This window comes from Vigna angularis, chromosome 7, assembly GCF_016808095.1.
Source record: "Vigna angularis cultivar LongXiaoDou No.4 chromosome 7, ASM1680809v1, whole genome shotgun sequence".
Lineage (NCBI taxonomy): Eukaryota > Viridiplantae > Streptophyta > Magnoliopsida > Fabales > Fabaceae > Vigna > Vigna angularis.
Genome location: NC_068976.1, coordinates 9,431,977 through 9,457,478, shown reverse-complemented (window position 1 = coordinate 9,457,478; position 25,502 = coordinate 9,431,977). Strand labels below are relative to the sequence as shown.

Below are 25,502 nucleotides of genomic sequence, written 5' to 3'. Positions count from 1 at the left end.
TAAATTACTATATCGATTTTAACCCATACAGTAAACGTGGATCAGAATTTTGCGCCAGTTTTTTTAGAGCTTCAGAGTCTCTTCTCTTACTCCGAACTCTATCTCTTCTCCATATCTCTTCTCCAGGTGTAAACTTTCCTCTTTAAATCCTGATCTTGCTCACATTTCGTGTTTCTCAGTTTGCGATCGGTGGTTGTCATTCACTTTTCGTGGTTGCGGTTACCTTGCTCTCACCAGTTTGTCTTCATCTTGTACCTGGCCTTCGCCAGTTCGTGAGTTGTGTTTGTGTTTCTTTATGGGATTCGTGTAGTTTTGTGATTCATTCGTTGTGGATATGATCGAGCTTCATGCAAATTGTGCTGATATTTTGTGCTCACTATTGCTGCTCTAGTCTAGATATTAATTATCCGTTCTACTTGTTTGGATTATTGAATAATGTGCACAATGTTACAATTATTCGAAATTGAAGATAATCTTCAAATCCAATAGGTTAGACGATTTGGCAAAATCAAGTTGATAATACAAACTGCTTGCTGCTGTTGAGTATGTCTTTTTAATGAGGAATCAATTGGATTGTACATAGTATGGAGTATTGGTAGTAAAGGCAAAGAATAGATGTATCAGCATAAGCTAATTCCTTTGACCATGTAGTAAAGTTTTTCTTGTAGTAAAGGAAGATAATAAATTTATAGCTTGTTCCAACAATTACTGGTAGTAAAGTTAGACAAATCGTAGAGTGAGTACACCTAAGCTCCTTAATCGACTTAATATTGCTGGTAGTAATGCCAGTAATTTTAGTCCTTGCTGGACCACCATTTGCATGGTTATGGTGAGTCGCTACCTTTGTAGCCAAAATCATGATGCTGATAATGATAATTATATTTGTGGTTTGGGGTAGCGATGGCTGTGATTGAATCGCTCAAAGCCTTTATTGAAGTACATACTTTACTGAAGTCAAGATTATGAATAATGAAAAGAGAATGTGATGGCACTTTTATGGAGTTATTGATGTTATATCAACTGCACAAACATGTTTAGTAGAAGTTGTCGTCATTGGACTATGTGTTTTTGTTTTTCTGAATTCCCATTAACTAGGTGGGATAGTTTTAAAAATGTTCATGATCAATTATCTTTCCGGAAAATGTTTTGATTGCTGTCTCACCTTCTGCCTAAAACTAAATGAATAAATATTCTACTTCATCCATTTTAACAGTTATAAAAAGGCTCTACTACAATAGTAATTATGAATTTGTTTACACGTAATAGGTTTGAAAGTTTGAATTCATAATTTCATCTAATTCATAAATAAATGTAATCTTATACAATTATCTTTAATGTCGTGAGAATATTGCTGTGTCTAACAATGATTAACTTTACTTAACAAATGATTAATAGTGTTATGAGATTATTATAATATTTAATGTCAGTTAATTTCCTTCCATGAAATAATTAATTTTAGCTACATCAATATATACAGTCACATTTATTTACTCTTTAACCACTTTTAATGCATTCCTGAACCAAAATTGGTAAAATGCCAATAATTTTCTTAAGACAAACTGCTAAAGTGCAAAATGTTTCATATAATATGGTGACTACATAAAAGAACAAGAACACTCGACCCTATGTTTGAATTCTTACAATCAGTCTTCCACATGAAAATTCAGATCCAATGGTATTTCAAAAGAGCAAAATCTTTAACATCTTCAAGTTTTCTTGTTAGGCTCAAAGACAAACTTGATAATGGAATCTCTGATGGACAACAATTCTGGGAACTCTTTTTTGAGCTTGGAAGCATCCATTTCATTGTTACTCCTTGGAGCAACTATTACCTTTGCTTGTTCTTCCAAATCAAAATTCTCCCATTTAAACTGTGGATCTATGTAATCCCTATACAATTCTAATATCTGATTGTGGCTAATCACCCCTGGGTTGGTGAAGTTCCAAATCCCTCTTAAGTTCCTCTTAGCCATTTCAATGGATATGGGTAAGAGTTCATCTAGTACTGTCATGCTGTTAGGTATGTTTACCACTTTATTGTAACGAGAAATCTTTGTGATGAAGTTTCTTGGATTGCTAAGATCAGAGGATATTGGCATTCTAACTCTCAATGTGCAGACATTTGCGTAGTTTCTTAGAAGGTCCTCCACCTGCATGCATTAATGTCATATGCTTAAAACATGATTAACATGGCATCAAACTATATGCATTATGTACTGTCAGTTAAACTCTTTCAATAACACTTGTAGAAAAGTGCATCCAGTCAAAATCTTAATGAATAATAGCTGGTTATGTTCTTCTTTGTTAGTAGCAGACTATACCATGCCAAATATTGTTCTGGCATTTGTGAAAAAACAGAAAGAGTGTGGTACTATACTACAAAGAAGATGACAGAAATTTATAGATATTACCATGGCCTTGGTCTTGGAATAGAAGGAGCCTATGAAATTTGGTTTGTCCTCTTCCTTGAACCCAATGCCTGATCCTAGAGGGTGGTCCTTGTCATACTCAAATATGCAACCAGTTGCAAAATTCATCATATATAAGTTTTGTTCCTTGCAAACATCAGCCAGTGTTAAAGTGCCTACAACATTAGTCCTTATAGTTTCAACCTTGTGTGATTCACACCAATCAACATTAGGCCTTCCTGTAACACCAGCTGCATTCAACACATGGGTTGGCTTTACGCTTCTTATGTCCTCCTCAAGTGATTTTCTATCTTGCAATCTCCCTCTCCCATATTCCCAATCAATTCTGTCCTCATCACAAAGCTTTCCCAACAAACCCCCAATCCAACCAGTCCTCCCATATATCAAAAACTTGAATCCTGAAGTGTTTCTTCCTCGAATGTCGGTAAATGACCTTGCAAGCCTACAGAATCCATATTGAAAGGACCATTGAGCCTCATCAGAGAGATTGATGGCTGAGAAACGTGGATGAGGGTTTAAAGCAGTGGAAACATCACCCCACCAATCAGGATTCTCTTGGTACCAGTCAATTGTTCTCTTGAGTCCTTCCTCCCAGGAAATTCTCTCCTCCCAACCAAGTTGTTTGAGCTTTTGATCATCAAGAAAATATCTCTTATCATTGAAAGGCCTATCTTGAACAAACTCAATAACATCTTTAGGATTCAATTTAAAGAGTTTGCATATATCCTCTGCAACATCTAACACACTCCTTTCTTTCTTGGTGCCAATGTTGTAAATTTGGCCAATCTCTCCTCTGTGGAGTATGACATCAAAAGCTTCTGCTACATCTGCACAGTGGAGGTAGCTCCTCACATTTGATCCATCTCCATGGATTGGCAATTTCTCACCCCTCATGGCAAGAAGGATGAACTTAGGAACAAGCTTTTCTGGGTATTGGTTGGGACCATACACATTATTGCCTCTGGAAGTTATAACTGGAAGACCATAAGACCTGTGGTAGGCCATGACCAACATTTCTGCTCCTGCTTTTGTTGCAGAGTAAGGATTGGTGGGTAGAAGCTGAGATGTCTCATGGTTTCCAATATTATCCTCTAAGTCTGTTTCACCATAGACCTCATCTGTGCTGACATGAATGAACCTTTTGACATAATTGGTGACCCTGCAAGCTTCAAGAAGCACATGAGTGCCATAGATATTATTGTAGGTGAATTCCATGGAGTTCCCAAATGAATTGTCCACATGAGTTTGAGCAGCAAAATGCATAATGGTGTCTATTTTCTCTTCTATCAAAATATGATTCACCATATCTGCAGTAGCTATATCACCCCTAACAAATTTGAAGTTTGGTGATGAAATACATGACCTCAAATTCCTCACAGTGGAGCAGTAGTCTACTTTATCAAGAGCTACAATCTTGTAGCTAGGGTACTTGTTGATTAGCTTGGTAGTGACATGCGAGGCTATGAAACCAGCAGCTCCAGTTATGAGGATGTTTTTTGGCTCATACATGGTTGTCTTTGATGACATTTTTCTTCTTTACGTATATGGTTTCCTATCTACAATGTTCTGTTACTGAAAAAAAGAACAAGGATCAATCTCAAGAAAAGGGGAAAAATAAGCTTAACCTCTAGAAATGAATATGGTATTGGCAATCCAAATTGACAGATAACAAAATCACATATCACAAGAAATAATGCATATCACACAGTTTGAGAATTATCCCAGAGACACATTGGACATAAGACAAAGGGTAAATTTTGTTGCTAATGATTGTGATGTCTTGAGGAAGGAGCAGATATGCTTTTTACTTACAATAAGTTTTATGGTTTGATAAAGGTATGGTTGAGAGAAATGGAAGCAATTAGAGTGCAATGATAAAAAAAGAGGAGAGAGAAAATAGTACTCTGTTGGAGATTAATTGGTTGTCTTCATGTTCCTCCAGAGGTTATAATTCTCACAAACGTGGACTATGATCCGAAAATTGTTAGAACCTTAATTTTGGTCTGCAATTGGTTACCTCACACTTCTTGATCTCCATGACCACAACCTTAATTTTAGAATTGTTAAAGTGCATTTTACAACTGATTGAAACGTGTCTCATTCAGTGATTATCATAAAAAAAGTTCTAACATATGATTTAGGACTTGAGAATAAAGCGTAATCAGTTCAGTTCAAATTTAACCATTCCAAGTTCATTTATATATATATATATATATTAATCGCAATAAAATTTTAACATAAAACTTTGAGCAAATTACTTTAATTCCTACCATTAGATCAACCCAAGTAGGTTTACGAATGATTACTTCAATTGGATATGTCATAAACTCAAGGTTTTTGAAGTTATAACTTATAATAAGAGTTTCAAAAATAAAGCAGCAGTTGTTTGATAATTTTGTTAATTTTAAAGAGTTTCAAGTTAAAAATTAGTTGATAAAAATATGAAATTTTCAACTTAGTTAAAATTAATTGTTTCACTCTAGAATCATAGATTGATAAAAAAAAATTTATTTAAAAATAATTTAATTTGGACTAATTTATTTTAAACATAAAAATATTAAAATACAGATTTTCATTTAAGAAATGTAAAAAATAATTAATTTTAATGATAATTTACAAATACATTATGTGTAAATAATATTAAATAAATAGCATTAATTTTAGTACATAAAATATTGAAAAACTTATATATATTTTTATATGTAACATTCCAAAAATACAGTATAAAACCATACCATAGAATATTCACAATTAACAATATTACAGTTCAGTTCTGAAAGAGAAGAGGTACGTTTTTTGCCGAACGGCCTTACAACAGTATTTCAGAATTTAAACTTTTCAAAACAACAAACTAAACCTAACGGTTCCAAAACTAAACATACACCCAACGGTTATACCAAAATAGAACTAATTGTAACGACCGAACGATCCTATGGTTCAGCTTTTACTTTCACTTCTTCTAGAGCCTCTTCCAGTAGACACTCTTCCCCTTCTGCTCACATCCACTGGATGATCATTGCAACAGGAAATGACGGTCGAACGGACAATACAGACAAGACAGGAAATAGGGTAAGCTTATGTAATTTAATTAATTTAGTAAAACATATATTTCACATAAATCTAATATAATTCAATAGTCAATCATGCAACAACCAATCATACATTTTCAAACATAATCATACATCAATGCATGCAATGACCGACCACTTTACTCTGACTGTCCGGACTGTATGAATTCTGTGTAGCTACGACATTTTTGCACCCGGGTGATGTAGTAACTGGGATGCCCTCAACAGCTGCCACCCGAGTTTAGCCCATTATACCTTGCCCATTTTAACCTTATGGACTAGGACCTCCTGCCATTCTCACACATGATTTACTCCTCTTTACTAGAGAATGAGTAATCATAGAATATCAGGATAAACGCCACCTTAGCATGACCACATTCATACTTTACCATTCTATAACAAATCTTGAGATATTCCTCCTTGGAATACTCTTTCATATCCATACTATTCCATTCATATCACATTTTAAATATCATCATACCTCATCATCAATACAGTCAAACTGAACCAAGAAAACCAAATTCCCATCTTAGAACAGAACTAAAAAAGATAACTACAATCTTAGAAACAAGACTGAACAAGAGAATACCTGTTAGACTAATCTCACCGAACACTTTGTGTAAAATCGAATGGTCTTTCACTTATCCACAAAATAAGACCAGACGGACCATACTAGATAAGACTTATCAGGAACCTAACACTTATGATAATACGGAACGTTTACTAGCTACTCAATAATTATGATCGAAAGGTCTTTACTAAACAAAACTCAAGGAACATATGGAATACTATGGAATACATACAACTAAACCTAACCTAAAATGATGACATCTTTTATCAGAGACCTAAGATTTTAAACCGAACACTACAAACTAGAGCCAAACACTTTTATTCCAAAAATAGTATAATTTAGTATTATAACGAGACCAAGCGCTTGGTTTAAAACCTAGCACTACTGAGGAAAACCTGGTGAGTCGGGTTCAAAACTAGCTCGCATAAAAAAATTACATTTTTTTCAAACCCAAACCGGCTCAAACCCGTGGTGAGCCGGGTTGGCTTACATGTTACAACTCATTTTGACAGCACTAATCCCAATTGCCTCACAAACTGAACATGTTATGGATTCCATTATGGAAGATTGATTGGAAGAAGACAAATTAGAAGGCATGATCCGTAATGTTGGCACAAAAGTTTTTGCCCAGACACGTGTATGAGATAATGTCTATTGATGTGGAGACTCTATTGTATATTGGTTAAATTAAGTTTACATGGTTGTCAACAGTATTAAGGTTCATGAATTTGAAGGTGACCAATGGGTAGACCGATAAGAGTTTCACATAATTGTTGGTGTTGTTAAATGAAATGTTTCTAGATGAAAATACACTAACCACTTGTAATTATGATGCAAAGAAAAATATTTATCTGAATACAAGGTTAAGGCTCATAAAGCACGTCTTATATGTGAAGAAAACATTATTGCTCATTAATTGAAACATAGAAGAAAGACAGTACATCTTTATATCATATGTTTACAATCTAATCGTCCTGATTGATGGTTAAAAGAAGCACCAACAATCTGGTGTGGATCGTGGTGGAGGCCAATAGAGTCACCAACGAAACTGCTTCGATTATTGCCAAGTATAGCCTCAGAACAATCCACGTTAGCTTTTCTCCGCGAATGCCGAATTCGTGCGTAAACTCGAGTCTCAGATGTGACTTCATGCTTTGAGGTGAACTTTTGCTACCTCCTTTTTACTCTATTAATGTTATTATTGTTATGCTAATGTAGAAACTTTATGGAGTACTAATTTTTGTTAGTGTGTGAAGCATAATCACATAATACAGTGAAAATGCATCATGAAGACTTACTTGCATTCAATTGATTTTGAACAGAGTTGTGAGAAAAGAGAAGTTGGATGGAGTTGTGGTGTTTGCTAATTATAGTAATATGCATAGTATGGAGTTGTTTGATGAAGCACAAAATATGAAATGGATCGGAGTTGTTTCAGTTGGAATATTGCTTCATTGGGATGACTCTTCATCCATGGTTCAAACGAAGGAGGAAGGTTTGATTATGCTTGAGGAAGGCCCTGCTTGTAATGCCACGAATAAGTTGGTTGGGTGGCACACCTTTTGCATTATACAAGAAGGAGTGTGGTTTATATTGATGATAAGGCATCTGCCCACAAAGCTCGAGTAGTTTGGGTTTGTGTTGAATTCAAGGTTGGTTTGGAAGGATGTCGACAGATGTCAATATTCATTCAAGGTCAAATGGATGTCCTACTTTCATTGTGGCCTTCGCGGGCTCCATTGACAAAACAACGGTGAAAAAATGAATAGGACAAAGCTCCCAAACGCTCCTCCACACCAACAAGGAATCAACCGTCAATGAAAACAATAAAACCAGAAAAGGAAACTGAAAAGGAAAAAAATGAAAGAAAAAGAAGAGAGGAGAGGAACTCAAATAGAAGTAGAAAGAGACAAGAAAACCTGTGAGACCGTGAGAGTAGGATGCAGTGAATAAGTGAAGTAGAATTAAGATTTTCAAATAAATTAAAAAAATCTTAAATGGTTAAAAGTTTACTTTTAACCTAGGAATAATTCTAAAAATAGAAAAATTTGTCGAGTTACATAAAGTATTGTGTGATGGAGGGAGTAACTCTCTAGTACATCTCATCACATTACCCATATGAGACAACTTTCAAGTACCTCTCTACTTACTCAACCGCAAATTACTAACTTCAAGAACAGGGTACAATGCATATATTTGACTAGAAACCGAGATGAACTATCTCAGAATAGGTCCAAGCCAAGAATATGAGAATAACGTCAATTGGTGTCTTATTGCTCATTATACATCTACTCACTTAACAAGGAACATTTGTTGAATTGGTATTTCCTTCAACAGTAATAGACAATGGAGGGTTAAAACGTTCTTTCAAAACTCATATGGTTGCCCTCACAAATAAACTGTTTTAACAGAAATAGGCTGTAAGTTAAAAGTCTGAGATGTAGAATAAATTAAGATATGTAATTTTTTCTTAGTATAAAGCAAGGCTAGACTAGGAGTGGAGCCAAAGTTTAAAACCCGGACATTGGGGAGTATTTCTTTATTTTCATGTAGTATGTTTATTTTGAAAATTGAAGTATTTCTTTACGACCTTAGACTTCCTATATTTAAATTAACATGCCATCAAAAAGCTCAGAAGACCAATATATAACAGATAAAAGTATATGCAAAAAGCATTAGATGCAGGCCATCCATCCCCTTAGAAGTTAATAAAAAAAACTAACGTCGATAAACTTGAGGCAAGCACATCACAAACAGAGAAAGCTTATGAAAGTGAAGAGCGTGTAGCAATCCCCAGTCCTCAGCATTTCGAAGATCACAGAGAAGGGCTGCAAGGGATTACCACTCAGCGCAAATGACGAGAAGCATGAAAAACGAAGCAGTACCAGAAGAATAGTAACAGAGAATCAAAACATATACTGTGGTGTAGAAAGATCTGGAACTCTCCTCAACTACTAGGAACAACTTTAAAAAGATCATTACCTGCAATAACACTACAAATATTCTGCAAATACAAATTCAACACAAACTGAGACACAAAGTAACTAATCCAATCCAAGAGTAGAATCTCGGGCTTGCCCAACAAAATAGACTCGTACTTAAGTCTAAACAAACACTAGCTTAACAAAATCTCACTATTCTCTTAACAATCACAGACACCAACTTTCAAAATCAACTTCTGCTTCTGCGACGTTCCCTAAGGCCATTTCTGCATAGATGCATCACATGTCAGTAAAAACACGACATAGAATGGGGAGAAATTTAAATATACCAGAGTATATTCCATGAAGAGGAGAATTTGTTAATCAGAAAAATGGCAAGGTGGGGATGAAATCCAATGATTACCCTTTGCCACATAAAAGTTAACATCGCTATTCTTTCCTTCAGACTCAAACTTGAGAAAAATAATCGTTTCAAAACACAAACTAACTAACCAAAGCATTTTACATCTCAAAATATAGAAAATGTGCGTATTGAAAAATTAGGTCTACCCCAGTTTGACAAAATAACTTTGATAGAAGAACACATTTGACCAAAAACTACATAGACTAAATTCCAGACAGAAGAAGCCTACCCATTAGCATATGGAACCTCCTCCCGTCCACGATAGGGAGGTGACCTGCTGTAGCTTCGTCCACGAGGTGATAAGCTGCGGCGTCTAGGAGATCGCCCACGAGGACTGTAACTCCTAGCCAACAAAAGAATGGTGAGGAAAAACATAAAGATAAAAAAAGGAAACTATTGACACGACATACAAACATATCCAGCCCTTTAACTGTAAGAGGAATGATACATGTAAAACTTATGTAAAAATTTGGTCCAAATATCATCTCCAAATGTTAAAGAAAAGTACATATAATTTCGAATAAAGGAAGGTTAATTTTCAAACCACAATCATAGAATATCACTGAAATGAAAGTAGATGGATTCAACAAACAACTTTCAGGAACAAATAAAATACAAAATAGTCTACATGAAAATACAAGTGCCAATACAACTGCAAGCAAGATTCAAAGAAGACATAGGAATGAACTCTAACCTTCGTCCATAGCTAGGGCTCCTACGAAATCGAGGTGGGCTGCGGCTTCGGCGTCTTCCTGATCCACCACGTAAGCGACATTCCCTGGCAAAATGACCAGGTTCACCACACTCGTAACATTTCAAATCAGAACCACCAGAACGGCCACCGCGGCCACCACCTCCACCCCTAGAATTGTGAGAAAGCTCAACCCTCCAACCATTCTTGCCTGCTCCATTGAATAGAAACAGAGGCCCAATAAATAAAAGTGATAAAAATGATTGCAATCCAAGTAGCTAAATCTAGTAGATAGAATGGAAATAGCATCAGTATTTGATACTCTAATGTTTAAACCCTTGGTGGAGAATCAGCTTCACCAAAAACTAGATCACATTGTCAATGGTTTAAACAATGATAGGTATTAAACAAGAATATATATAATAGGCATCTTTGCCAACAAAGCCCTACAAGCAAATTAACCCTTTTGCTGACCATAGTAATGATTAAAAGACAGAACAGTAACATGAAAACAGAAGCCTAGATTAGCTTTAAATAATAAAATTTACAATTTGATATGAATATCACTTGTGGCACAAAAATAAGATGATATGCACTTTAAATGAACTGCAACAATAACAATAACAATAACCAAACATTTATTACACTAGGAGTGGTTTGTTAACAATATCAAAATCCATCACTATTCAAATTTTTAACAAATCCAAGTAGAAAACAGCTACTTGATGATTTCAATATCAAGTGCAAGGAAAAAAATTAATGCATGAACAATAAAACATGGTATTATCCATGGGAATACAGGATTATCATAAAGGCAGAACGAGGGAATATTTGTTCATTCAGTAAAGACAATGATTGTGTTACCATAATATTTTCAGAAGTTCATTGGTCGATAACAACTTATTGAAGCACACAAATTGCCCACAGGGAACATATACAGCACAGAGGCAGCACGCACATGGTCCCCATAGGTTAAGTGTAGAAGAACACATCTCATAAAACAAACCCATTATGCAACAGAAGTGTAGCTCGCGATAGCAGTGCATATCCCCCGTGTTCACATTCTTAATTCTCTTTACATGCAGTAGTAGAAGTAGTCAAACTGTACAAATCAGCAGACTTTGACGAAGAAACAACGAAGAAAAAACCATTACTGCAGGCCAAGGCAGAAGTAGAAGAAAGAGAGAGCAGCATCTGCTTGCCCCATAGGCCAAAAAGAAGAGTTAACTAGCTAGTTGAGGAAAACCCTTCAACATATCGACCGGAAAAAAACGGGGGAAAAACAATAACACATTAGCAGATAAGAAATGTGTGGTAAATAAACGTATATTCCACATTTCAATTTTAATTCTCTTACATCAGACAATCATAACCCTACATACCATCTAATTCACGAATAGCATCCTGAGCATCTCTCCTATCATCAAAGTCAATAAAAGCATAACCAGGTGGCCTTCGTGCAACCCAAACACTGCACACAAACATAACATGATTTTCATTAGACAAAAAAAATAATATTTTTTTAATAAACCTTACATAGAATGCAAAAAATTTATCTTGTAATTTTCTTCCCTGTATTTTCAAATCCATAAAAATAGTCCTAAAACGTTTAAACTCGTAGAAATTAAAGTAAAGGGACTAAATATGAAAGCGTAACGAAAACTGAGATATCGAAGCATCCACAACAAAATTGAGAAACGAATTAGAACGCCTTGGGTTACCTCCGAATAACTCCGAAAACACGGAATTCGTCTTCAAGATCCCTCTCCGTCACTCGTGAATCCAAGTTACCAACATACACGCGAGACATCTTTACAGAAAGAACCTGAAAACACACGCAAATGAGACCAAACAATATATAAAAGGCGAACTCGCCGTGAAAGAGCGAAAATCGAAAATCGCGATATTTGCTTAGGGTTGGAAGCAATTTTTGAAAAGCTATAGGAAATTAAAATAAGGAGGCTCTAGGGTTTGGAGAAGAGAAAGAAAGGATTGAAATTGAACAGAAAAATGGGAAATTGGAAGAGAGATCTGAACCTGAAGCGATGCAGAAAAGAAGAAAACGAAAACCCTAGCAGCCTCGTTGAGGAGGAAAGCGTTTACCTTTTATAAGCCCTTTTTCTTTTATTTGCAAATGTGGGAAACCGATAGCTTTCACTCTCGAATTTAATGCTCTTATAAACAACGCTTCTCTTTACAGCCTTTCGCAACACCAACTCTTATTTTTAACCATATTTTTGCAATATAGGGCAATTTATTTAAAAAGTAATCAAATAAGTTTTTATCATCATTGAAATTAGTTAATAATCAAATTTCTACCTTCAAAATTGTTTCATATGATTTTCATACCAATAAATATATGTAAATTTGGTCCTTAGATAATATTTTATATGTAATTTTGATTGAATCATGTGTGAATATATATTACTAAAATTATTACGTAATTTATATATTGATTTTATAAATCATTTTTATTAATATATTCTATGTTAATTGTATGTAAGATAAAATTTAAATATTCTACTATATCTTGAACAACATTAATTCTACCAACTCTATTTTATAATTATTCATTTCTTTTATATATATATATATATATATATATATATATATATATATATATATATATATATATATATATATATATATAAACAGAGAAAGAAAACTAGATAAAACTCGTGCAAATAAATTATAAAATTTATATTTTGAAAATTTTAAATTAGTTCAAAAAATACCTTTAGTTAAATAATTCTTGTATATGTTATGTGAAAATGAGACAAAAGAACTTCTTAGTTTTATGTAGTTCGATATTGAATCATATGGTTGATTAGTCATTAAGAAAGACAAATTTGGAAATTAGTTATGGAATTATCATAACAAACAAGATTAAAAGGTAATTGGATAGTAATTAAGATAAAAGGCTTACTTAGATGCTTATAAATATGGTGTGTAAATAAGTCATTTATTATTTTTGCATCTATTGTATTTATTGAATTTTGTCTTAACTAAACATTGACATGAGCATCGGAATGCCTTTAACACGCAAAGGTGATCAGAATGACAAAGGAGAAGAGAGATATGCCTGAGCAAAGGAAAGATACGACCTGTTGAACGTGGAGAGTATATTTTGTGTACCCTTAGCCCGACATACAAGAACCCACCATGGAGACGAGGAAGCACGAGCAAAGCCCATATGGTGACCACTATGAACATGATGAGTAATATAGTTTTGAAGGAAGCATCTGAAGAAGAACATTTAGACCCAATGGAGATGATCAGGAAAATGAGTCGATAAATGAAAGAGATTAAGAAAAAAACATGAAGAAGAATGCAAAGAGTCGCAAGCTCTATGCAAGGAAAACGCCTTAATAAAACAACATGCATAATAATAATAATGTGATAATGCTAATTCTTACCATTATCTAAGCATCATTTTAGTAGCAAAATCAACTCCTTTCTAACTTGTAACTCGTTTAATCCTCTTCTTTTGTCTTGTTTTCTAAATAAATGTGTTTTAGGCTATATTGATGTATTATCATCACTAATCCCCTTATTTTGTAGCTAATATTATGCTTAGAAGAACCTCCACCAATGTATAGAGCTTAACCAGCCACAAAAGCAAGTAAAACAAAAAGAGAGAATTTTGGAATGTTGTGGCTGGGATGCAGCTGGCGTGCAGCTAAGCGCCACCTGATCGCGACTTGCTGCCGCTGGGGTGCAGCTGGAGTGCAGCTGAGCGCCACCTGATTAGACTTGCTGTAGCTGAGCGGCACAATTTTTGTGCAGCTGAGCGCCAACTCTCTGGAATGCTGCCGCTGGGGTGTAGCTGAGCGGTGACGCTGCTGATGTGTCAAAATTGCCTATTTATACAAGTTGTCTCGAAGCATTTGGGGTCTTTGGTTCTTTGAAGGTGCATCTCACTTAGAGGAGAGCTTGGAGGGCTGTTAGGGCTCGTGGGAACACTCCCTTCTTCCTCTTGGGTTCTTCATCTTCTTCCATGGCCATCTTGTAAGCTTAAAGGCTCTCCATGGAAATGGAGAGCCAAACCCATTTTGTTGGGATTAGTTGTAGCCTTTGAATCTTGTGTAATTGTTGAATGATTTGAATATATATATGCATTTTCTATCAATTGCTAGTATTCTTGTTTCCAATCTTAAAGCTTGCATGTAATGGGGACGTAAGATGGAACCTAGAACTGAAAAAGGATTCCTTGTGGTTCATTGATTATAGGGATGGAAGATGATTCACATGTTGTCTTAGATCCTAGTTCTTAATGCGGGTTTGCTTGTTAGATTGTCCAAGGGATTGGAGTTTGATAAGGAAAACCTAGGTTTTTTCACCTAAGGAATTAGGGCTAGAGTGTTTTAGTGGATTGACTTTAGTAAATTGATAGAGAGGAGATGAAATTGGTTATACACAAGAGTGCATTGGTGAAAACTAACCTTAACAATATCATTTCATACCATTTCTAGTCTTTTTCATTTTCAAGTGCCTTCAATACCAAAGTCCAACCTTGTAATTACTTGTGAATTTATCTTTTTGCACATATTCTTAAATGTTGAGTTGTTCTTGAGTCTAGATGAGTTGTTAATCACACAATTTTCTCGCTTTTGGAAAAACGATACCTGGTCTTACCACGATTTATTACTTGAACGATTCGGTACGCTTGCCGAAATCGCCTAACATAAAGGTCTCACTCAATCAACTCTAACCCAAGTAGGGTCGGTTAAGCAAACTCGTACGGAACATGAATTGATGATCCAATGACAAAATGAAGAAGGCAATAAGGATTATAACCCAACAATCGTCAATACCACTGGAATGTACCCTTTCACCCTGACTATCATAGAGGCCTCGTTGTCGAATTATTGGAAGATTTCAACGTTTAATAAGTATGCTGGGACAACAAATCCAGATGAACACATTAGTATGTTTGTAGAACATATGGCGTTTTATATGACCAATCATGCCATTTGATGTAAGGTGTTCCCCGTGTTGTTGAAGGGAGCAATGCTAGAATGGTTCACCCCGATTGTGCGCTAATCAACATCAGGCAAGAAAAGAGGAAATCTCTTTGGACCTTTATAGATTGATCTGGGAAAGAGGTCCTTCAAATCGTAAATTTGAGTCTTGAAGTGGCCATCCACCGCATGGTCACCGCCCTAAGACCTGGATCGTTTGTTGATAACCTATGCATGCAACCGATTGTAGATATGGATGAAGTGAGGGAGAGAGCGGCAAAGTTCATGCAAGTTGAGGAGATGCGAGATTTCATAAAGCAAGTCAGGATGAAAGAAAGATATGACAAAAAAGGCTCTGATAAAAATGAAGTACGTGAAAAACACTAAAAGGGGGTTGAATAGTGTTAATGAAAAACTTTTTGCAATCCTTCTGATATAGCACGTTATCGAGCTTGAGAATTTTCTTTTAAATGTTTAGACTCTCGATAAATATTGGAAAACGAGAGTTGTTTTTATCATATTATTCAGAATGTATACTATAACGTTTTGTAAGAACTTTCTTTATGAAAATAATCGTTTAGCTTGGAAGATTCTTGTATTTGTAAATAAAACGCAACTGCAGGTTTTTCTAGGACGGTCGTTTAGATAAGAGAAAAGATAATTGCACAAGTATTTTTATACCAGTTCACTCCAACAGGGTTACATTTAGTCTCCTCCGTAAAGGGTTCCACTATAGTCTTCATAAGATTATAATTGAGTATTCTCACCACTCCTGGTCTGAGTATTCACATAACTCCTGGTACTAGACTACCGCGCCTAGATTTCTCTTGAGTATTCACACCATTCTTGGTACTAGACTACCACGCCTAAATTTTCTTTGAGTATTTGCACCACTCCTCGTACTAGACTACCACACCTAGATTTCTTTTGAGTATTCACACCACTTGGTACTAGACTACCGCGCCTAGATTTCTCAACTTAAACTGAGTTCAGTTAGTGTTTTGATTCTCTTCAGAATTGTAATCAACGATTTCTTACATGTCGTTCAGACTATAACTCTCACAAAAAAGATGTAAATACAGTATAAAGCAATCTAAAGACTCGCATGTGTTTCAATCTTCTCTCTTACAATAGTAAGCAATACAACAATGAAGCTCAAGAGTATTTTTTTTTTCTTTTTGCTCTTCTCTTCTCTTCTAGTTTTCTCTTTTACAACTCAGATATATTATTTTTCTCGAGCTTTTTCTTATCCTCTCTTTTGAATGCTTGTAGGATATATGTATCGTTGTAAGCTTTTCACTCGACTAATCCCCTTAAGTTATCCTCTTGATTTTTCTTTTGAAAGATCTTCTATTTAAAGGTTTCATGGATATATGTTCGATAAACTTGAACTTTGGCCTTGATATTCGTGCCAGATAAGTCAACTTGTCAGAGCAGACATGTCTTTCAATACTTTACTTGAAGTAGTATGTTGTACGTTTTTTTAGGCATGACTTATATTGAAGAACATTATGTGAATAATTTTTTTATGAAATCAAATTTTAAAAATAGTTACTATAAATCTTTTTATTATGGAGTTTAGGAGGAAATAATGCATTCATAAATAAATGGAAGCGCCATTTCGTTTTGCAAGGAATAATGAGATGCAACATTACTTTCAAAAAGTCAAAGGAAATCCGCAAAATTTGGTTATTCTCTCATTGGAAGAGAGAAGAAAGAGCACAATCCGTGTGGTTAATTGTTATGTCCGCGAAAAACTCCATTAAGCTAAAAGGGAAGCCAAAGCCAAATATGGCTGCAAATTCTAGTTAGAGGAACTTGTATTTCCTTCTTCGTTGTTGTTCAATGCCTTATTGTTTCAATCACAAAAAAGAAGAAGAAACAAAGTAAAGAAAATACAACACATCAAGTTCCTTTTGTCTCTTGATCGGCATTGAAGGGGGACAAAGGAGATTCAGAGAAAGCAGAAGCAATAGCAACCCTTCATTGTTGTTCTTCAGAAAAGTTTCCCCTTTTACAAAGAGTGGCATGGCCTTTGCTTTATCATAAAACCCTTTTGAAAATAGAAAACATTAGAGAAGAAAGGTAAAAGATTTAACAACAGAGGTAGATAGTTAAAGGAAGAAAGTTTAGAGGACCCCTTGGAAAGACATTTTGGTTTCTGGGTATATTTTGTGAGGTTGTTTTGAATTGGAAGAGCACAAAAAGGTGAAGAGTGTTTTGGAAAAGAAAAGTTAAGGGCGAGTGATGTGGCTACAGAAGAATAATTGCGACAAGAAGGATGGGGTGCATGGAATAGTGGCAGTGGCAATTGATTCAGACAAGGGGAGCCAGAATGCACTAAAATGGACCATTGATCATCTCCTCCCCAAAGGGTCAAATGTAGTTCTCATTCATGTCAAGACTAAGCCCTCTTCTCTTTATCCATCAGTTTCTCTTGTGAACCCTAGTAAGTATTCGTTATGATGTCTCATCCATGTTTTTGTCAGCACATTGTATGAAACTTGCAATGAAAATGCATATCTTACATTAGATGAGATAGTTTCTTAAAAGCTGAGGTAAACCTATCTATCCCTTTATTTTCTTCTTCTGAAAATGGGTTTTGAAAAACTGATCTGAGTTTGACCGAAATAAGAATAATGGAGCACAAAATATAATAGCATATGAATTGTTGATTTTTAGATTAAAAAGAAAGTTACAGAAGGAGGAGAAAAAGTAACATTTGTAGCCATGCATACTAGGTCCTAGATTGTTTAGTGACTTTCTAGGTTGCAGGGGCAAATGGTATTGCTGAGCATGCACTTGTTTGCAAGGACCCTGATGAACAAACCAAAGAAGTTTTCCATCCATACCGTGTATTCTGTGCACGGAAAGATGTAAGTTTTATTCTCTTTTTCTTGGAAAGAAAAGCCAAAAGAGGTGGAAAAGAACTCAAAAGTTTCAGTTAGCTTTAGTCTCTTCTCTTGCTCCATTTTCTTCTACAAGATTCAACTGTTTTCTCAATATGCTTTCATTTTGCATCACAAATTCGTTTCACTTTCAAAAGTTGTGACGATAAAGTAAAGATGTTTCTGAACCAGACATAATTGAGGAGAAAATAAAAGTTTGTAATGGTTTTCATTTTACAACAATTGACATTAATTTGTGTATCTTATCATTTTTTGTTTTTTGTTTTGGTCTATAGATACACTGCAAGGACGTTGTAATAGAAGATGTAGACGTAGCCAAAGCTTTAATTGAATATGCTTCTCAATATGCAATTGAGCACTTAGTCATAGGCTCTTCAAACAAAGGTGGTTTTCTTAGGTATGTTTCTGATAGACAATCCTAAGATCTGTTCGCGTCTTGTTATTTGGTTGTCTCTCCCATTCTATCACATTTTATATACCAAAACATAAATAACTTAGGTTCTATTTGAACAAACTTTCTGTATTCTATAAGAACTTTTGAGAGAGAAAACTGATACAAGTTAAAATAATCTTATGAAAAAAGTAATTTATTTTGTTTTATCTTTGAAGTAGTCCAAATGGCAACCCTTCATGTTGTCATTTGAACTAATGTCTATGTACCTTGAAGTGCAAGTGCACTCATAGAGCAAGTTGCTTGAATTTCTATGTTGGGTTAGTTAATGTGTGCCATTTACGAAGGGATGATTTTTTGCATCAGAAGATTCAAGATAGCAGATATTCCAGGAACAGTCTCAAAAGGGGCACCAGATTTCTGCACAGTATATGTTGTTACTAAAGGGAAGATTCAATCCATGCGATCTGCTTCTCGTGCTGCTCCAACCTTTTCCCCTCTTCAAAACCAACTTTCTCAACACAGTGGCAGATTAGACCTACCAGAACCACGTGTAGTCAAAGGTAACATTTAACTTTATCTCTTCTGAAAAAGGCACATTTGTAAATGTAAGCCTGTTTAAATTGCCATGATGTTGCTGAATGAGATATTCGGTTTCTTTTAGGGCTTGAAAGGAGGTCTTTTGAAGCACCACGCCGTATATCACATGATGAACCAGAGCCCTTCAGGTAATGACATTTATTGGATAATGCATCGCAAATTTTGTGTCTTCTTTTTTCCTTTTTCATGCATGATTTAATAACTTTCACTTTGCATGATTAACAAGTAACAAATTCTCCATGGTCTAAAAGCAAAATGCTACTGGAATCAGGTCACCATTCACTAGGAAAGGAGTGAATAATGACAGGTATGGGGATATACCAGGGCCAGAGACTGACATAAGTTTTGTAAGCTCTAGAAGATCAAGTACAGATCGCTTATTCCCATTGTATAACAACAGCAACCACTACCTAGAGTCCAATCCCCGGCTATCATATAGCTCTGACATAGATGGAAATAATTATAGCTTTGAGTCAATTCCGTTTGGAAGAAGGTCTATGGATATCTGCTCTGATTTCTCATCCTTCTCACAAGACAGTGATGGCTTGCCATCCTCTGCATCACAGGGCATGGTAAGACATGCAGCCAATGTGCATTTATTTCATCATATAATAGGCCAAATGATATTATGATTTAGATAAGTTTAGCTCGTCTAAAGTCTGAAGTGGTCGAGGATCACTTCGTAGAATAAATTACAGTTACTTATAGCCTTTGATCAAGTAGTTAATGACTGAGATTGTGATAAAAAATTATATATATACATATTCAACAAAATATGAAGTTTTTAGTTTGTTTCCACTTACTAAAAATAATCAACAGTGTGTCCTGGTACACCCTTCCAATTATATGGGAGCTGTAACAAATGTATGTGTAGCAATTTGCATGTATTTTCTTATAGAAAAGGGGATTTCAAGATAGTTATCCTGAAGATAAAGACATCAATATAGGTTCTAGGCGACATTTCTTTCAAATATTAACTTCCTTTTGGAAGATGTTTCAGCCCACTCAAGGAATGAGTAGAAATAACGGTAAATTAAGAAACCATGTTAGGTTCCTGAGTTGGAAACCTAACTAAGACAACCCAATCACACACACAAACAAGAATTAACACTGTAAAAAGAAGGAGTATCTGTATTGATATTCAAAGAAAGTACACAGATAGCGCTAATGGAGGCCTAATCCCCCTCTTAGCCCTAACGGAGGCCTAAACCCCCTCACAAGGTTCAAGACTTGTCTGTACTAAGAAAATGACTCTCCCCCACAGAATTACCAAAAGACTTATTTATATTCTCTCTCTCTCCCCCTAACAGCCTAACAAACTTTCCCGCTCTTTACTTCTATCCTAAATCCATTACCCATTATACCCTGCCACCCCATATCCTAACATTACACCCCACTGTAGAACAACCTTGTCCTCAAGGTTGGAAACGGGAGGCTTGATCTCATGACTCCTCTTCATCATCGTGTTACCCTATGGAGGAAACCTACTGGCTATGCCCTCCAATTCAAATCGGGAGGCTTGGGTGATGGCAAATCCTCCTCCAATGATTTCCATTCTTCATCATGGGGAGGGTATTGTAACAGATGGAACAGTGAAAGAGACAGTTTCACCGAACGGTAAAGGAAGCTTGAACCGAACAACCGAGGACCTCTGCACCGAACGACCGAGTACTGATGCACCGAAAGGTAGAGGACGCTCACCATAGTTAATTTTCCCCAGTCTAGAGTTACTTCTCCTCTTCGTTCTGCTACCGTTCGTCCTATAATGGTCAAAACCGTTCGGTCCCCTATCAGACCGTGCAGCTTCATCATTTTTGGCTGAATAGGGCCTCCAGCCAGGTCTAATTCAGTCTCAGCTCCTTCACTCTCCTCCTCTTCATCCTCCGCCAACCTAACCATCCGTCGACTCCTTTCTGGCCAATAGGGGCCTGGACCGGACGGTCCCCAACACTTGAAACACGTTCCCTCCTTTCTCCATTTCAGGAATTCTGAGTAAGGCAGATTCCGGGTGTTCCATACTGACCCCACACTCTCGGCGGCTTCCGATCGGCCTGGTTGATTGAATTCGCACCGCTCGGCTACTCTCGATCGGGCTGGGTTATAGCTATTGGCCTCGGAACGCTCGACAACACTCGCTCGGCCTGGGTTATAGCGAATGTCCTCAGACCGTTTGGCGACTCTCTGGAACTCCTCAACATCCCTTGCGATCCGCATCGCCACCATCCATTCCTGCGGTTCATGTTGTCAGACTTGATTTCGGATGTCCTCTTTCAATCCCGCAAGAAAATATCCTAACAGCTGCTCGTCTGGCACCCTCTTCGTTCGACCCGCCAATATCTTAAAGTATTGTACATACTCATCCACCGTCCCCGTCTGTCTCAATGTCGTCAACCGCTCAACAATGGTTCCAAACCTTATCACCAGGGCTTCCTTCAAACCATCCCATGAACGATTCTTGGCTTTCTCCTTCCAAGCTCTGAACCAGTAGCCAGCACTCCCCTCCATGCTCACATACGCCAATCATACCTTCTCCTCTTCCGCTACCCTCTGAATCTCGAAGAATTTCTCCGCTCGAGCAATCCATCCCATCGGGTCGAGCCCTTCGAAAGTGGGTAATTCTACCCGTTTCACCCAATTAGGTGGTGCGTCTCCTGGGGTCCTCCAATTCTTCCTCCGAGCTCTCTCTTTTCCTCTCCGAACTCTCTCTTCTCCTCCGCCTATTGTTATTATTGGACCCCTGACTTCCTTCCGAATTCCGTTCCAGATTTCGTGCCAACCCCTCTACCACTCGTGTCAGCTCTTTCAAGTCTTGGTGAATGCCCATATTGTCCGCCTTTAATTCTTCTCCCGCAATCTCCAACGCGCTCATCCTTCCTTCAATTCGGTTCTCCAATGCATGTAACTTCCCTTCCATCTTGCTCTCCCTCCGATTTGGATCTGGCAGCTTCTCGATCCGGCAATTCTCCTGTTGATACGGCAGCGCTCTACTTCTCGATCCGGTAGGTCGGACCAATTTGTTAGGTTCCTGAGTTGGAAACCTAACTAAGACAACCCAATCACACACACAAACAAGAATTAACACTGTAAAAAGAATGGGTATCTGTATTGATATTCAAAGAAAGTACACAGATAGCGCTAATGGAGGCCTAATCCCCCTCACAAGGTTCAAGACCTGTCTGTACTAAGAAAATGACTCTCCCCCCACAGAATTACCAAAAGGCTTATTTATACTCTCTCTCTCCCCCTAACAGCCTAACAAACTTTCCCGCTCTTTACTTCTATCCTAAATCCATTACCCATTATACCCTGCCACCCCATATCCTAACAAACCATGTAACATTATAGTTACATAGTGATAGCAAATGATAGATGGACTTTAAAGTGTCAGCATAGTTGAGATGCCAAAGTTTATAGTGAGCCTAACATGAGTCCATTTGAAGTAACATTTTACGTTATTATTGTTTACCGTAATCCAAAATGTTTCATAAAACTAATAAATAGTGCAACATTAAGAGAAAAATGTCATAACCTTGGTTAAGCCTATGGTTGATATTGCCTAAACTATTGATTAAGCAAAGTTAATGGATTTACTAATTTTTAGTTTAACTGATGGTTTAGTGACAAAAAGACAAATTTAAGGGGATAAGTTGCTCTAGTACTAAACCAAAGGGGTAGAATGTAGTTTGTCATAGAAACAAATGATCAAATAGTCAAATATTTCAGTTACTTACAACGTTTTTTTATATGGGTAAAGTATTTTGATTCCTTGTTGCTACTACGTTGTGTATAAACATGTCTTGCAATTGTAGGATGATGTGGAGGCTGAAATGAGAAGACTAAAATTGGAGCTCAAGCAAACAATGGAAATGTATAGCAATGCCTGCAAAGAAGCACTCACCGCACAGCAAAAGGTACATATCATGCATCTGCTTCTGCATCTTGAAAGCACAAGATGGTCTGACTCTGAATGCTATGCAATGCATCACAGGCTGTGGAACTCCAACGCTGGAAATTAGAGGAAGAGAGGAGATTGGAGGAGGCAAGGCTTGCTGAAGAAGCTGCATTGGCGATTGCAGAAAAGGAGAAGGCAAGATCAAAAGCAGCCATCGAGACAGCTGAAGCACAGAAGAGGATTGCAGAACTGGAATCACAGAAGAGAATCAGTGCTGAAATGAAAGCATTGATGGAAACAGAAGAGAAAAGAAAAGCAGTGAATGCTTTATCAGGCACTGGTTTGAGGTATAGAAGGTACGCAATTGAGGAGATTGAAGCTGCCACAAATTTTTTTACTGAGTCACAGAAGATCGGAGAAGGGGGTTATGGTCCAGTTTATAATTGCCTTCTGGACCATACACCTGTGGCAGTGAAGGTTCTACGGCCTGACGCAGCACAAGGAAGGTCACAGTTTCAAAGAGAGGTAATTAAGCAGACAGACAAACTTCCTTGCCCCTTTATGCAACACTTCATATGCAGTACCAATAAATGAAAAAGGTTTTCAGCCTAACTAAAACAAAGAAAAGAAAATTCTGGGATCTTAGGAGTGTACTTAAGCAGGGAAGAAATGGTTAAGATATGTGGCAGGGGAGTAACATCTCTTGGACCTGTCTATTTTGGTGATGTAAGACTTGGTTAAAAACGTGAAGTTTGTATGTCTAGTTGACTTTCTTGCAGGGTTTTGAATTGGAGAAATTTATCTTCTCTAAAGTACTTATAATGCTTCTTAAATGTAAAAGTGAGTGTGCAGCTACAACTGATTTAAATTGAAATGCTTCTTCAGCTTGTGCTACTCAGCCTTACTGCTGAAGGTTAAAGACTTTTGAGAGTTATATCCTTAAAATTTTGGTTGGTGACTCTAATTATGGTTCCAAAATTGTGGTTTGAAAACCCTCTAAAAGCATAATTATCCACATTGGCCTAGATTTTTCTGCACTTGTAATACTCACAACCAAATGCTATCATGATCACATCCACAATTTAAGTCTATACTTTTGCATGAACATACAGGTTGAGGTACTGAGTTGCATTCGGCATCCAAACATGGTTCTCCTCATAGGTGCCTGCCCTGAGTATGGTTGCCTTGTCTATGAGTACATGGCCAATGGAAGCTTAGATGACTGCCTCTTCTGCCGAGGAAACAGGCCCCCAATTCCATGGCAGCTCAGGTTCAAAATTGCAGCTGAAATTGGCACAGGCTTGTTGTTCCTCCATCAGACCAAACCTGAGCCTCTTGTGCACAGAGACCTTAAACCAGCCAACATCTTGCTGGACAGAAACTATGTGGCCAAGATCAGTGATGTAGGTTTGGCCAGGCTGGTTCCACCGTCAGTGGCAGACAATGTGACACAGTATAGGATGACATCGGCTGCCGGAACATTCTGTTACATAGACCCTGAGTACCAGCAGACAGGAATGCTGGGAGTGAAGTCTGACATATACTCTCTTGGGATCATTTTCTTGCAAATTTTGACAGCAAAACCTCCAATGGGTTTGACTCATAATGTTCAGAGAGCCATTGAGAAGGGAACATTTATTGATATGTTGGATCCAAAAGTGCCTGACTGGCCAACAGAGGATGCCTTGGTCTTTGCAAAGATTGCTGTCAGGTGTGCTGAACTGAGGAGGAGAGACAGGCCTGATCTTGGCAAGGAAGTGCTGCCTGAACTAAACAGGCTAAGAGAACATGCTGAGAGCCATGATCACTATTCAATGTTTAGTGGCTATGCTAGCCCTTCCAATCAGAGCCAAGTTTCTCTGGTAGTTCATGTTCCAATTATTAAGGATCTTTACATGTGTTTTTATGGACTTTTTGTGATTATTCCGTGTTGAATGTCTCATTAGTTAATCCGTTTAACCAAACTTGATCTTGCTTATTTTGCATGTTCCTTTTTGCAGGATGAAGCCAGTTCTTCACTTCCTCATTCTGGGGAGAGTTCATGAAACGCATCAAGTCCTGTTTGACATTCCTTCAAAACAAGATCTTCCCTTTTCAGCAAAATAGATAGTGAGTTCGGTGGAAATGATCCCAAGGATAAAGTGTAAATTTCATAGGTAAATTGATGTAATAGCTTCCATGAATCTTTCAATTTGAGCATGAGATTCGTTCTCATTTCAATTTAGGTTGTATAAGTAGAAGAGTCATGAATCCAAATTACTTCATCTAGTCTCTATGGGGACTCATGAATTCTAGTCAAAATTATTCTGTTTATTATTTACTATTTAATTGCTTTTTCTACTATTCATTTACATATTATTATTCATTAATTAATATAATTTATTCATTTATTTGCTCTTTCCAAAATCAATCACAAACAACACAAAAAAGGTTTACGTAAATTTTAACATTTTCACCTATTTAATTACGCCATGTCAAAAATATTTTAATTAATATATAAATTGTATTTCTAATAAACTTTTTTTATTCATAAAGTGTCAAGCATTTTAGAAAAGAAATATATATTTTTAACTGTAATTGGTATGATTACATAATGTCAAGCATTAAGTGTCAAGTAACTTTTTTAACTAGTAATAAAGTTAGAT

General features: G+C 36.6%; 3 protein-coding genes across 7 annotated transcripts; 1 reads left to right on the top strand and 2 right to left on the bottom strand.

The window, feature by feature from the left end:
- Window positions 1-1,566: 1,566 nt before the first annotated feature.
- On the bottom strand, window positions 1,567-4,585 carry LOC108337488 (trifunctional UDP-glucose 4,6-dehydratase/UDP-4-keto-6-deoxy-D-glucose 3,5-epimerase/UDP-4-keto-L-rhamnose-reductase RHM1). 2 transcript variants are annotated; one of them, XM_017574021.2, is made up of 3 exons: window positions 4,333-4,585; window positions 2,412-4,001; window positions 1,567-2,150 (listed from the first exon to the last, which is right to left on the bottom strand). In XM_017574021.2, exons 2-3 carry the CDS (start codon window positions 3,954-3,956, stop codon window positions 1,707-1,709), a joined length of 1,989 nt encoding a protein of 662 aa, XP_017429510.1. In that variant the 5' UTR covers window positions 3,957-4,001; window positions 4,333-4,585; the 3' UTR covers window positions 1,567-1,706. The 2 variants fall into 2 exon arrangements, with proteins under 2 accessions (XP_017429510.1, XP_017429511.1); XM_017574022.2 differs by having other exon boundaries at window positions 2,412-4,585.
- Window positions 4,586-9,020: 4,435 nt separating this feature from the next.
- LOC108338696 (serine/arginine-rich splicing factor RSZ22-like) lies at window positions 9,021-12,321 on the bottom strand. 4 transcript variants are annotated; one of them, XM_017575741.2, is made up of 6 exons: window positions 12,208-12,321; window positions 11,826-11,929; window positions 11,487-11,575; window positions 10,108-10,315; window positions 9,643-9,756; window positions 9,021-9,276 (listed from the first exon to the last, which is right to left on the bottom strand). In XM_017575741.2, the coding sequence occupies exons 2-6, from the start codon at window positions 11,912-11,914 to the stop codon at window positions 9,240-9,242; spliced, it is 537 nt and encodes a 178-aa protein (XP_017431230.1). In that variant the 5' UTR covers window positions 11,915-11,929; window positions 12,208-12,321; the 3' UTR covers window positions 9,021-9,239. The 4 variants fall into 4 exon arrangements, with proteins under 4 accessions (XP_017431230.1, XP_017431229.1, XP_017431231.1 ...); XM_017575740.2 differs by having other exon boundaries at window positions 12,142-12,287; XM_017575742.2 differs by having other exon boundaries at window positions 9,643-9,747; window positions 12,142-12,287.
- Window positions 12,322-16,905: 4,584 nt separating this feature from the next.
- On the top strand, window positions 16,906-25,156 carry LOC108336368 (U-box domain-containing protein 52). The gene is made up of 10 exons (XM_017572799.2): window positions 16,906-17,514; window positions 17,841-17,941; window positions 18,250-18,371; window positions 18,735-18,928; window positions 19,030-19,093; window positions 19,237-19,537; window positions 22,775-22,876; window positions 22,954-23,382; window positions 23,970-24,719; window positions 24,858-25,156. The coding sequence occupies exons 1-10, from the start codon at window positions 17,313-17,315 to the stop codon at window positions 24,900-24,902; spliced, it is 2,310 nt and encodes a 769-aa protein (XP_017428288.1). The 5' UTR covers window positions 16,906-17,312; the 3' UTR covers window positions 24,903-25,156.
- The last annotated feature ends 346 nt before the right edge of the window (window positions 25,157-25,502 follow it).

What these genes read in the sequence shown, in the direction of transcription:
- LOC108337488 (XM_017574022.2), bottom strand. Translation starts at nt 3,956, where the DNA reads ATGTCATCAAAGACAACCATGTATGAGCCAAAAAACATCCTCATAACT. An exon ending in ATTCCAAGACCAAGGCCATG is followed by an intron (nt 2,151 to 2,411) that starts GTAATATCTATA and finishes TAATGCATGCAG; the next exon opens with GTGGAGGACCTTCTAAGAAA.
- LOC108338696 (XM_017575741.2), bottom strand. Translation starts at nt 11,914, where the DNA reads ATGTCTCGCGTGTATGTTGGTAACTTGGATTCACGAGTGACGGAGAGG. An exon ending in GTTTTCGGAGTTATTCGGAG is followed by an intron (nt 11,576 to 11,825) that starts GTAACCCAAGGC and finishes GTTTGTGTGCAG; the next exon opens with TGTTTGGGTTGCACGAAGGC. An exon ending in GAGGTTCCATATGCTAATGG is followed by an intron (nt 9,277 to 9,642) that starts GTAGGCTTCTTC and finishes GCATCTATGCAG; the next exon opens with AAATGGCCTTAGGGAACGTC.
- LOC108336368 (XM_017572799.2), top strand. Translation starts at nt 17,313, where the DNA reads ATGTGGCTACAGAAGAATAATTGCGACAAGAAGGATGGGGTGCATGGA. An exon ending in TATTCTGTGCACGGAAAGAT is followed by an intron (nt 17,942 to 18,249) that starts GTAAGTTTTATT and finishes TTTGGTCTATAG; the next exon opens with ATACACTGCAAGGACGTTGT. An exon ending in AACAAAGGTGGTTTTCTTAG is followed by an intron (nt 18,372 to 18,734) that starts GTATGTTTCTGA and finishes TTGCATCAGAAG; the next exon opens with ATTCAAGATAGCAGATATTC.